The sequence below is a fragment of the Pelobates fuscus genome, chromosome 1 (assembly GCF_036172605.1).
Source record: "Pelobates fuscus isolate aPelFus1 chromosome 1, aPelFus1.pri, whole genome shotgun sequence".
Taxonomy (NCBI): Eukaryota; Metazoa; Chordata; class Amphibia; order Anura; family Pelobatidae; genus Pelobates; species Pelobates fuscus.
In genome coordinates this window covers 82,379,707-82,392,986 of record NC_086317.1, presented here as the reverse complement: position 1 = coordinate 82,392,986, position 13,280 = coordinate 82,379,707, and the positions used below count along the sequence as shown (strand labels likewise).

Genomic DNA, 13,280 nt, shown 5'->3' with positions numbered 1-13,280 from the left:
TTGGTCTCCCCCGGAGGTCGTATGTATCCCCTTACTCCCCCCCCCCCCCCACCTAGGCTCCGTGACCTGCCTCCACCCAAGCCCGGCCCTGTCCCCCAACAGCCATCCGGCCCCTGTACTACATGCTACAACATATGTCTAAATGGCCCCTAGAAGGCCTAGCACAGTGCTCTCCTGTAACCCCCTATAACCCGGCTAGGGTGAAATCAAGATAGCCGGGAGAGCAGCAATAGTCCATAAAGTCTGAGGGGACCCACTGTGTAACTGCGTGGGCCGCATCACCCCTCTACTGGTGCTGATGTGGCTGGCTTCCCCGTCTCGTGTGGGTGGTATAGTGGCATTTGCCGGTTGGCGTCCCAGTTTGTCCTGATAGGTTGTGCCTGAGGGCTGTAGCCTTTCGGGGTGACTATAGGGGTGGTTCATGCAGTCCTCCCTAACTCCTCGCATATAAAGGGGGGGACAAGTCCAGGGCTGAAAAGTGTCTGTCCCCCTCCCTCCATGCCATGATTAGGCAGGGTATGCCACTCAGTAGAGCCCGGGGCCACCCCCTCTCCCCCTCCCCAATTATTCGGCCCACTGTCCTTATGTTGTGGGGAAGCGTATAGACCCGTACCCCCCTTGTCCCCTTAGGCATACTTGCGGTAATGAAGCGGGAAGAGGAAGGTTGTCCCCAGACTCCGGGTCGTCCGTCCGTTGACTGCTCCACACGGGCCCAGGGTTTGGAGGCGGAAAGCCAACTGTAAGTCCCAGGAATGGAGTGGATAGGCTCAGAATAATGGTGACGTTCGAAGCGATATGGATGCAACAAGGAGAAAATAGAGGGTGAAAAAGGCATACAAGTCCTCCCTTTCAAGGCTTGGTGTATTTCGTCAGAATCCCAGGGAGCGGCAGGGCCGGTGATACAGTTAGTTCTGTGTTCCCGCTGGTCTTATCGTCTGCATGCGGGGGTTCCGCAGACGTTGGGGTTTGGGGCCCATGCCTTGAGGCCTAGGACCTTCCGTGTAAAATCTGAGCGGGTTCGGCCAGATTAGCTTCTCCGGCTGCAAATGTAACTCACGTTGAAGCGTCTCTAAGTCTTCTGCACCCGTGACCACGAAGGGGCCTGAGGGTGTCGCTACTTGAAGGCCTGTGGGGAAGCACCATCGGTACCTTAGGTTGGCGGACTGCAATTGCCTGGTGAAAGGTTTCAGGGTTCGCCGGTACGCCAGTGTAGCAGGGGACAGATCTGGGTATAGCTGGATGTCCGACCCTTCTAGTAACACCTTGTCCGCGGCCCGCGCTTTGCGTAGGATCTCTTCCTTAAGCTGGAAACTCTCCATGCAGCAAATGATGTCTCTGGGGGGTCCCCCTGGGGGCCCTTGGGGTCTCAGAGCCCGGTGCGCTCTAATAAAGCCTATGTGCGTCAGTGGCGGCCTAGCTAGGAGCCTATTGAAAAGCTCCATCAGTGTACTCTGTACTGTGGCCTTGGTATCCAACTCCTCTGGGACCCCCCTTACCCTAATGTTCTGGCGTCTGCCCCGGTTGTCGAGGTCCTCTATATGCAGGGCCATCTGTCTCATTCACTGTGGTATGGTGCTGCAGCATGTCTGTATTAGCAGCCTGTGCCACTGCCATGTGGTCACAGTCCGCTTCAATCTGCGATACTCGTTGGTTGAGGCCTTGTAAGTCCTCTCTCAGAGCGTGGAGTTCCGCCGTGATCGAGGAGTGCAACTCAGCGTTGGCTGTCTTGAGGTCGGTTTTTGTGGGTAAGTCTTTTAGCAGGGCCATCAGGTCCGGCATCGCTGGGTCTCTTGTCACCCGCGTTTCAAGGGCCTGCTCTCCTGTTGGGGAATGCTGGGAGAAAATGTCCGACTCAGTGGAGTCATTTGAGGCCTGCGGATCCAAGTCCGCCTGTGCGAGCAGGTATCGTTTCATTGTCGGGGTTCCTTTTGGGGGATCCCCTGGTCTTTGGGCATGTGAGGCTCGATGAGTCTTACCCATCACTGCGGTCAGAGTGCGGATTAAACGAGGTTACAAGCCGAGCCAGCGGGGAGCTCAGGGATCAAGCTGCCATCTTCTCGGACCGCTAGGCCACGCCCCCTAGAGTGTCCTTTTAACTCATCTGGAATTCGTTATATGTTGAACTTCATTAGTCTGTGAGATCAAAACTCCTATTGGTTGTTCTAAGTGTACCCATCATTCTGTCATTATAGCCTACATAGTTCCACACACAAAGTCACCATCACCAGTGACATACCTAGTCCTTTTCAGAACAGACAAGTAAACCGATAAGCATACATATAGGGGTCTTTTCACTAAATGGCGAGATTCATTTTTAAAATTTTGGCCACGTGCATTTGGCTCAATTCTAGAGCATACAGCCGTTTTAAAATGAATCTCATTGCAGCAATATGATCCATTTGGCTCTGTTTAACCAAGGGATATTCAGTAAAATGACACTTGTAAGGAAGCAAATTTCAAATTTAAGGCCAAAATAGCCAAACTATAAAAATTTTCCAAGTCAGCTTCCAGTTTGGCTACTTTGGGCTTAAAATTCGAAATGCACTTTGAATTTGCTTTGACTTCCTGACAATTCACACTTCAGTGAATAACCTTTAAAAATAAATAAAATCGAAAACTAACAAAATATTGAGAAATGATAAAACACTCAACAGTCTGTTTAAGAACATTAAAATCTGCATTAAAGTGGGTATGGTGCAACGAGTGCCTTTGTGCCACCCCAATAAAAGGAGGAGTCTGTTCCGCTCTGGAGAGCAGATGGCTCCTGCATGTTCCTTTAGTTAGCTATCCCAAGCCAAGACGTTCAGTGAAGGGCTAGTTCATTAGAGAGTCAGCTAATCCCTCTTAGACAGGCTTAGCTCAGGCAGAGAACATGATACGAGGAACCCCATGCAAGAAGTCAAAACATTCTAAAACTGTGACTATTTATGAGGTGCACTTGGGAACTCAAGGAACCATAACCACTGCAGCATGCAGTACGGATTACAGTGCTTGTAGTGTTTTTTTAATGATAGGCAATTACAGATTTAAAGTTGTTTTTCCATTTCTAAAAGATACTACTTGCAGACTGTTCATATGTTGTTTCAAAGAGAACATTTTTTACTAGATGCCTAATCCATGGATAAATAAATCAATCAGAAAGCAAAACCTACTTGCACCTAAAATCCATCCTATGTGTGAATTTCACTTATGGGAATTTTTAAATAAAAGTCTAAATAAATAAAAAAAAACTACCTGTGCTAGTTACAAACCAAAAAGGTTATGCAAATGGCTGATAAATACCTTTCAATAAAATGCAATAAGAAATCTGCACGTATTCTATAAAACTCTGCATGACAGGCGTTTTAATGGGGAACCAGAGGATTCCCAAAATGTGATGCAAATAGGTGGAGAATTCAGAAAAGTTGGGTTGAGGGGAGAGGAAGGGTGCTGGGTTTGATTATTTGCGCATTGTATTTGAATTGTAAATATGCAATGCATGATGGGAACCCTTCCTATTACTTGTCAACACACACAGTAATCCCTTAGAGCTTACACCATCTACTACAGTCTGACTTCATAGACTGCAGATATGTGCAAATATGTATTATATACCGAAATAAAGACAATATGCTTTGTTAGTGACAATCAAGATGATTATCTAATTAACTTTAGACTGCACGTGATGTGTGGGCAATAAAGTACTTTGTACCTAATTGATGACAAAGATGTCACCATTTGCAGTAGCTGCCCAGGCTTATGATGACTCATCCACCCCCTCTTTACCCAGGGCAAGGAGAGCTAATTATTTGATAACAGATTTTTGTTCTTGCATCAGAGAAACAACATCTGCACAGAAAAACATTTTAGTCACTGTGTTCTTCTGCAAGTGACCAAGAATAGAAAGCATGACGAGTCTTGTACAGCTCAAATTATTAAACAGGTTATAAGGCTAAAAAACACAGAAGTAAGCCATTCACGTCTGTAACAGCGAACAGTTTCAGGCAGTACGAGACAAGAGGCATATTGTTGTAACTGTCAGCAATTTCACAGTATGTCTTCAACAGCAGCCTGACTTACAGGGAAACAATAGGCTGTAATTGACCAATTTAAAAAAAAAAAAAAAAAAGTTTTATAGAGACCAGAAAGTGGACAAAAGCACTCCGCCACTCTTGGGGCTCCTATTTTGAATGGGACCTTTGAGTATATCCCATAAATTCCTGATAAGCAATTTAGGAGATATGTAGGTCAGTAAACAGTCTTCTTAAAGAAGATGACAACAACAACTATTGGAGGCTGAAGTACACATTCTACAAGTTTGCCAAACTACTCCATTCATTGGTTTTTATTTTTTTGGGGTGCTCTAGGGCCTGGCTGAATATGTACCAGCTCCACACAGGATCTTTCATAGAAATCCATAAGAGCCTGTAAGAAGAAGTGTGGGAAAAAAAAAATCTGAAAAACAAACAAACAAACAAACAAACAAAAAAAAAACACACAAACTTAAGTGAAAAAGTGTAAAGGGACACTATAGGCACCCAGGCTACTTTGGCTCATTGAACTGATGTGGGTGCACTGTCCCTATTGCACTTAGTGCTGCAACATTTACACTGCAGCACTAATTCTGCCTCCAGTGGCTTCCTGGATCATAATGGACATTTGGGAGGGGGAGGCAGGCAGAGAGCGTTATAGTGCCAGTAATACTTTGATTTCCTGGCATATACTATCCCTTTAAATCTTTCCAATATACATAAAACTCTATAGCCTTTTCATGTTATGCTGGTGTGGTAACCTTGGTAAATATATTTATTACAACACTGTAATTACCAAAACCTCCCAAATGTTAAAGATTTTAAAATGCGCTACTCGTGTGAGTGGTCCAGTTCCTTACAATGGTAGTGTAATAACCATTCATTGAAGAGGATTGGCACTTGAGACAGAAAAAAAGAAAAATCACTTCTATCGAGAAAATTGGAACTTTGTCACAAAGGCCTGTGCAGATTGGTATTTCAGAATTTCTAAAGGGAGCAGATTCTGCAAATTTGATTTTCAAAAGAACACAACTGTTTAGTGGACAAACCTCTAAATGAAAAACTCTGGAGGGTCACAAATGAAGCAAATATAAGGTCTATTTTGTAAAGCTATTTAACAAATCCAATAATGAACAATAAAAAAATAATATGATGTCCAAAGTAAAGGTTGCAGGAAATGTAATTCCAAGGCTGCTTCACAAATGGCAATAATTATCTGGCGGCAGCTAGATAACATTTAGAAATCCCAGTCACATGTGTTATAGTACAAAATAATTGAGCGTTGTCTCCTTACACTCTCATCCACCATCTCTATAGAAAATAGCTTTCCTTCCCCACGGGAGTTGCTCCATGTACGAATCTGCCCTTTATTGGTAACCCTAGCACGAATTGTCCACCTGGAAAAGAAGGGGGGGGAAAAAAGTGTTCAATGAAAGAATAGCTGTTCTGAATTCTAGCCTGTCACGCTTCTTTAGAGTTTTAAATTTACGTCTAAAACACCATGGGCCCCCAAGAGCCTAAGCTCCACAAGACATGAATGAAGACTGAGTAGCAGAGATATGTCAGAATAAATATAGTCACTAGATAGAGCAAAGCATTAAAAATAAATCTTCAAGTTTGTGGTACCACAGGAAGCTTTTACAGATTTTAGACCAGCAAACAAATCCAATCAATTGCTAGTAGCTTGCAAAACTCTGCACTCTCCACTCTGCCAAGCATCACACTAGAAAATTAAATATTCCAGACAGGGCTTACAATCAAACTACCACTGTGTAAATGGGCTAATGTGTAGATTTGCGCTGCTACATCGATGTTTGTGCTGGGAAATATGTGGGCAGGGAGGGTCACGTTACTAAGGTTGTATTAGACTTGGTAAACGATAGCAGAATAATGACAAAGTCCAAGGATTGAAATAAACCAAGCATACAATCAAATCAGATGAACAAGGTATGGCAAGCACATAATCCTTAGAATGGCATCAAACTTCGTCCAATAAGGCTGCACAATTTAGTCCTAGCTGGAAGTGAAAATGCTGGGCAAGCATGCATACTGTGTAGCAGAGAAGCAAAATGCAATATCTTAAAGAGACCAATGTCTGAAATCTTATTCTCTTCATGCACAAATAGTTATATGCTGGAGAATTAGTTTAACCCCTTCAGGACCGCTGACGGTTCAGGACCGTCAGCGGTAAAACGTGCGTTTGGACCGCTGACGGTCCTGAACCGTCATAACGGTTTTGGGCTACTTACCTGATCGCCGTCGGTCCCACGGCGGCGATCAGCTCTCCTCCCGGTCCAGGGGGACTGCCTGTCTGCCCGGGCAGTCCCCCCTCGGCAGATCAGGACCCCACGGCCATGTGATCACTCGATCACATGACCGCAATAGGGGTCTTTGTATCTGCCTGCAGGGGGACTGTCTGTGCTGACAGGCAGTCTCCCTGCAAGTGTAAAATCATAAAATAAAGTTAAAAAAAAAAACAATCAGTGTAAAAAAAATTATAATATGTGTATATATATATGATATATATACATGTATTATATCTATATATATAATATATGTATATGTATCATATATATAATGTCACACTATGTGTATTTTTATATTTCTATATACGTATATTAATATAAAAATACACTTATATTTAAATTACACACGAATATATACAATATATATAATAACTATATATATGGTATATATATATTATTATAAAATACAAATAATATGTTAATAAAAATAAATAACAAAAAATAAAAATAATTTTTAATAATTAAAAAAAATTATATATATATATTCAATTTTATTCTAACAGTATTTTGATATTGATATATATATATTTATATCAAAATACACTTAGAATGTAATGATATATATATCTATGTATAAATAAATAAATAAAAATAATACGAAATATACATATGTCCACATACAAAATTACATTAATAATTTCATAAATATACACGTAGACGTCAAATATATAAATATGTATATATATTAAAATTCTACGTGCATATTTATGTAATATTTTTACCTAATTAAGTAATTTTAATGATTGCAATTTGAGGGACCTGCCTGCCAACCCAGGCCAAAAGTCCAGATAATTTAATTTGCTAGCACTGTGCTTAACCCTGTAACTTTCTATGACACCCTAAATCCTGTACATGGGGGTACTGTTTTACTCGGGAGACTTCGCTGAACACAAATATTAGTGTTTCAAAACAGTAAAACATATCACAGCGATGATATTGTCAGTGAAAGTGAAGTTTTTTGCATTTTTCACACACAAATAGCTCTTTCACTGAGGATATTATTGCTGTGATATATTTTACTGTTCTGATACACTAATATTTGTGTTCAGCGAAGTCTCCTGAGTATAACAGTACCCCACATGTAGAGGTTTTATAGTGTTTGTGAAAGTTACAGGGTCAAATATAAGGCTTGATTTTTTTTATTGAAATTTGTCAGATTGGTTAGGTTGCCTTTGACAGCGTATGGTAGCCAAGGAATGAGAATTAGCCCCATGATGGCATACCATTTACAAAAGAAGACAACCCAAGGTATTGCAAATGGGGTATGTTCAGCCTTTTTTAGTAGCCACTTAGTCACAAACACCGGCCAAAGTTAGCGGTTTTTGCATTTTTAACACACAAACAAATATAAATGCTAACTTTGGCCAGTGTTTGTGACTAGGTGGCTACTAAAAAAGACTGGACATACCCCATTTTAAATACCCTGGGTTGTCTACTTTAAAAAATATGTACATGTTAGGTGTGTTTCGGGGATTTATGACAGATAACGGTGTAACAATGTCACTATTGATACATTTAAAATATATATATATTGAAACAGCAATTTCCTACTTGTATTTATAGGCCTATAACTTGCAAAAAAAAGCAATAAAGCATGTAAACACTGGGTGTTTTTAAACTCGGGACAAAATTTTGAATCTATTTAGCAGTTTTTTTCATTAGCTTTTGTAGATAAGTAAAAGATTTTTCAAGTAAAAGTCCAAAAACATGTTTTTTTTTTTTTTTTTTTTCACCATATTTCATTATTTTTTTTAAATACAATATATGACATAATATAAATACTGGTATGTAAAGAAAGCCCTTCTTGTCTTGAAAAAAACAATATATAACTTGTATGGGAACCGTAAATGAGAGAGCGGAAAATTACAGCTAAACACAAACACCACAAAAGTGTTAAAATAGCTCTGGTCCTTAACGTACAAACATCGCAAAAACAGGCCGGTCCTGAAGGGGTTAAAACCAAAGTGAAAGACGCTCTTTTTCCCCCCCCTTAAAAAGCCAACATTTACTATGATCAATTCCCCTTGGGCAACTAGGCATTGCAATGCATTAAGTTTCCCTAATAAGCATAACAGAATATCATCAAATGATTTTCATAATCCACAAATGTTCAAGGAAGGTTTATGTTTCATTGTATTGTTTGGATTCAACCATCTATAAAAATATAAAATATATATATATATATATATATATATATATATATATATATATATATATAGATATTATTTGTGTATTGACATTACTCAGTGGTGATGGTGGGAAGACAGTTGTATACAGTTGACAGTAGTTATACAGTTGTAATCAAAACTATTCAACCGCCAGGTTTATGGACAAAATTTACAATTAACAAATCAAACAGAAGCAATTGAAATAGCTCAACACTGCGAATGCTTCAAGTGGTTTCCCTAAATTCAACTGAAAATACTTCTCCAGTCTCAAAAATATTCAACCCCTTCATAGCAAGCATCTTTAGTACTTAGTATGGCATCCTTTTGCTGCCATGACTTGCTGCAAATGAGATGCAAGCGAGACACCAGCTTCTGGCAGCATTCTTGAGAAATCATAGTCCATTGCTCATAAGCATTGTCCTCCAATTTAGTAACAGGACTTCTGCAACCAAGCCTTGGGAGTAATTTGAGGTATTGCTTGGGATCATTGTCTTGTTGGAAGGTCCAATGACCAAGCCCAAGCTTATGCTTCCTCACAGACTGCATGATGTTTTCTGCTAGGATTTCCTGATACTTAAATTAATCCATCGTGCCTTCCACACGCTGCAGGTTTCCGGTGCCAGAGGATGCAAAGCAGCCCCAGAGCATCACCGAGCCACCACCATACTAGCAGTAGGCAGTGTTCTTTTCAGCATATGCTTCATTTTTTTTCCTCCAGACATATCACTGATCAATTGGGATGAAAAGTTCAAGTTTTGCTTCATATTTCCACAGAATAGAATCTCAAAACTTCTGTACTTTATTTATACGATTTTGAGCATATTAGAGCGTACTTTTCTTGTGCTTTTGGGTCAGTAGTGGTGTGTCTTGAAGTTCTGGCATGGAAACCTTCTGTGTTTAGTACGCACCTTACTGTGCTCACTGAAACCTCAGTGCCTGTTGCCACCATTATTTGCTGCAGGTCTTGATAGCTTCCATTTTCTGCCCCGACCAGGTAGTGTTACCACTGTTCCTTCAACTTTGAACTTGTGAACTATGCTTCAAACCAGGTCTCTTGGAACTTTCAGTGCCTTCGTTATCTTTATGTATCCTGTTCCTTGTTTGTGAAGGGCGATTATCTCTTCTCTTTGTAGACCATTCTTTTGGCTTACTCATATTGCCAACATGCAGTCAAATGTGACAGTCAAACCTCTAGCCAGTTCAGGTATTTGAAGTGTTTCAGCTAAAGCACATTAAGCACTAAGGAATCCCTTGATTAGTTGCATCAGGTTTGCTTGAGTCAACACCTGTTTAGCATATTTGTGTTGTTGTGAGGGATTCAATTTAGGGGGCTGAATAATTGAGACTGGAGAAATCACAAGTTGCATTTTCAGTTGATTTTGGGGAAACCACTTTAAGCATTCGTTGTGTATCGCTATTTCAATGATTTTTATTGATTTGTTGTCCTCCGTAATATAACGTTCTCTAAAGTGACAGGTCTGCACGCGAAATGTAGAGAGAAGAATCTAATCATTTTAAAGCATTATTAATTCTTTAAAAGTAAGAACATACCGCTAACAGAGGCTCTGAGTTTTGTGATTTTAAGGCAGAAGTTGAAATTCGAAGTAAAACGTGACAAGAATCAAACACGTTTTATGACAAGTATATATGCGGCAGAAAACCATGTAAACCTTAAAATGACATTCAAGAGAATACATCTATACTACTAAATGAGAATTTTTTTTGTGGGTGTTCGCTTTACTGTAAGGGATGGTAAAATCTCAATCCCATAAAAATTATCAATTAAAGCTAAATAAAAGCGCATGACTTGTTATTTCAGCAGCTCTTTCCTGGTAATTTCTTATTCAGAAATGAGAAGTCACTCACTTCGACTGGTATGGATTGAGGCTGGCAATTGGCACCACCTTGGACTGAGAACCACCGGGGGTACTCATTACACCCCCTCCTCCAAACGGTTTAGATAAGCCACGGTTCATGGAAGCAGGAGGAGCTGATGAGGGGAAAAAAAATAAAAAATCCCTCTTATGAATAATACAATTTTTAGAAATACATAACATTTAAAGCACAAATTACAAGATACACACAGGCAGATATGAGTGCACTATTTAACCCTCTCCTCAGAAACCACACAAGCTTTTAAGACTCAATAAAACATTGAATTAAAACAACAATTAAATCCACAAGACCCAAGAGGAAGCATGCAGATAAAATAAAGAGCCTTCTAGAGGTCTGGTCTATAGGGAACATTCTCCTCCTCCCATCCAACACACACTATGGCATTGCCTGCAATGCAGATATTACAGTATCACACAGGCAATACATACATTTACAAAGCCTTTACATTTTAAACAAGATGCATTATTAGCCCCTTATCAAACAAAGTGAAGCAAGCCAGGATTGGCACTGTGTAACATATATAAATAATATCACAGCATTTTTACATGGTTGCTTGACCCCAATGTTTTCCTGGATACGAATCACTATACTATTTTGAGTGAAGCGCATTAAATGTAGTACTCTAATGTAGAATTTGTATGCTGCAACACTGCCAATTAACTATTTTCATTAAACATTAATATGGGTAAGAAGTGTGTGTCCAAGAAACACATGGCTGATCTGGTAAGCTTAAAGCTGGCCAATACCACAGAGTGAACACATGGAGTTATACATGTATACAAATCATATTGTTCTTTTAATTAGGGAGGTATACACATTGTCTCTATGCATCCCAAAAAGAAAGAATATAAAGTTGCAGCAGAATTGTGTCCTTAGAGAAACCTTCAATTTCCTGTACAACTAGGTAGTAGGAAGGTCAATAAATAAGCCATAGCTATAATTGTAATTCTGGTGCAGTTAAAACCAAAATTGAGCAATCAAAGAATGTTGTTCTCTCCCCCCTGTTAATGGTTGGCTAGACCTTGCAGGAGACTCCTTAATTTACAGAACAGGAGATACATTCTTCTAAAGCAAGTCAACATCTGATCGAAAACGAAACTAAATAGCAGAAAATTGAGCAGTTATAACTTCAGAGGCATTATCTATTCACAAAACGGCTTCATTAAGCTACAGTTGTCTTGGTGACTTCTGTGTCCTTTTAAGGTTAATAAATTACAAATGTAAATGTTACAAAATGTATGCCCTAAGGTAGAGTGCAAATCATGTTTAAGAACTTATTTAGCTTGTATGCAAACTTCCTTTATTGATCGTTACTGGAGCCGGTGTTTACAAGAAGATCAACTGGATGTGAGGTCAGGAATTCTGCTTTCATAAATAGCGCCAGTTCTGAATACCATGCATACAAATTGAGGACAATTTACACATGTATACGTAAACTGAAAAGTAATTCACCAGAGTTGAACTGCGGTTTGATAGGAGCTGGTGCAGGAGCAGAGGCTGGTGCAGGTGCCGCTGGCTGTGGCTGCCCTTGTCCTGAAGAAGCATAGATATAGAGTTTAGAGGGAGGGAAACACAAACAAAAAAACAACCAATCTAACCAGTACAAGAGGCATTAAAAAATAAAATCTAGAAATCAGCTATGATGTAGAACAAATCAATAAATTTAACAATTTTCTCCAAATAAGCTGGCTTTCACAGAAGAACTTGATACAATTTCACAAACATTTACTCTTCTTAGTATCTAAGACCATCAAAAGAAAACAATTATTTATTAGATTTCACACATTGTTAAATATAAATGTTATTGTTCCACAATTATGTGAGCTTACAAAAAGCAAAACATGATGCATGCTACACAACAGGTCCCCAGAAACTAAAATTGGTAAAATTACATCAACACAGACTAACCAAAAACAAAACATTGCGTAAGTTATAACAAATTCGCAACACATCAAGCGTACATTGCACACTGTCAACAAGAGTGACATATGCAAAGATACATTTCTAAAAACATTTTTCAAGCAAGCAGATGGCTTTAAGCAACAGATGTATCAATACGTAGACAGCACAATCACAGATGAGTTATTATGGGGTTCACAGTCACACTTCTAATAAACTCACAGAAACCGTCACACACACCCTCACTTGTAAATAAATAAAACTCACTACATGCAGGTAACTTTCTTAAAACTTGTAAATGAGGCTTAAAGTATTAATCACATATTTTGACTAGCAGGGTTATTCACCAAGTAAGAAGGAAAAGTGAATTTCAAATGTAATGCCAAAGCAACTGAACAGAAAGCATAGCTGACGTGGAGAAGGTTTCTAGTTCAGCTATTTCTACCTGAAATTTCAAATTCACTTTAGCGAATAACCCTGTAGGGTGCAAATACTGTGGTTGCTTTAGACTATGTGTTAAAAGAATTTGTGTGGAAATAAGCAATGAATTACACGTGCTCTCCTTAATGGACAAAAATGGGACGGGATTATCCAATCACGATGCCCCAATACCTTTTCTATGTTGTGTGAGGAGTCATGCCATCAACGCTCTATGGGATGCTTTGAATTATGCGAGGAGTAGGTAGAGATATCAAGGAAGTGACACACAAAGATAATTACATATCAGGTGTAAAATAAAATAGCATCTAATGTCTCGAAAAATAAACGTTAGTTGTAGAAAAACTGTTGCAAGTTCTAGTACCATCATTGTAGGGCTGTGGATTCCCAATCTTTCCATTAACCTCATCAGCAGGCTTCAAAACTTCCATATCCATCACTATGATCACGCGCCTGAGAAATAGAAATAGTAAGAGAAAAACATGTAAAGATAAGAGAAAACATGTAAATAAAATTAAGAGGGAAAAAAAACAAAAAAAACAATGAACCTTTTGATAGAATTT

The 13,280-nt window shown here is 39.5% G+C and overlaps 1 protein-coding gene across 1 annotated transcript in view; it reads right to left on the bottom strand.

Moving 5' to 3' along the window:
• Positions 1-13,280, bottom strand: part of RPA1 (replication protein A1) — a 70,485-nt gene that overhangs the window by 27,091 nt on the left and 30,114 nt on the right. Inside the window, exons 5-8 of the mRNA XM_063449938.1 lie at positions 13,082-13,170; positions 11,833-11,913; positions 10,351-10,474; positions 5,305-5,407 (exon numbers count right to left, since the gene is read on the bottom strand). Coding sequence (XP_063306008.1) covers positions 5,305-5,407; positions 10,351-10,474; positions 11,833-11,913; positions 13,082-13,170 — 397 coding nt within the window. The remainder of the gene's footprint in view (positions 1-5,304; positions 5,408-10,350; positions 10,475-11,832; positions 11,914-13,081; positions 13,171-13,280) is intronic.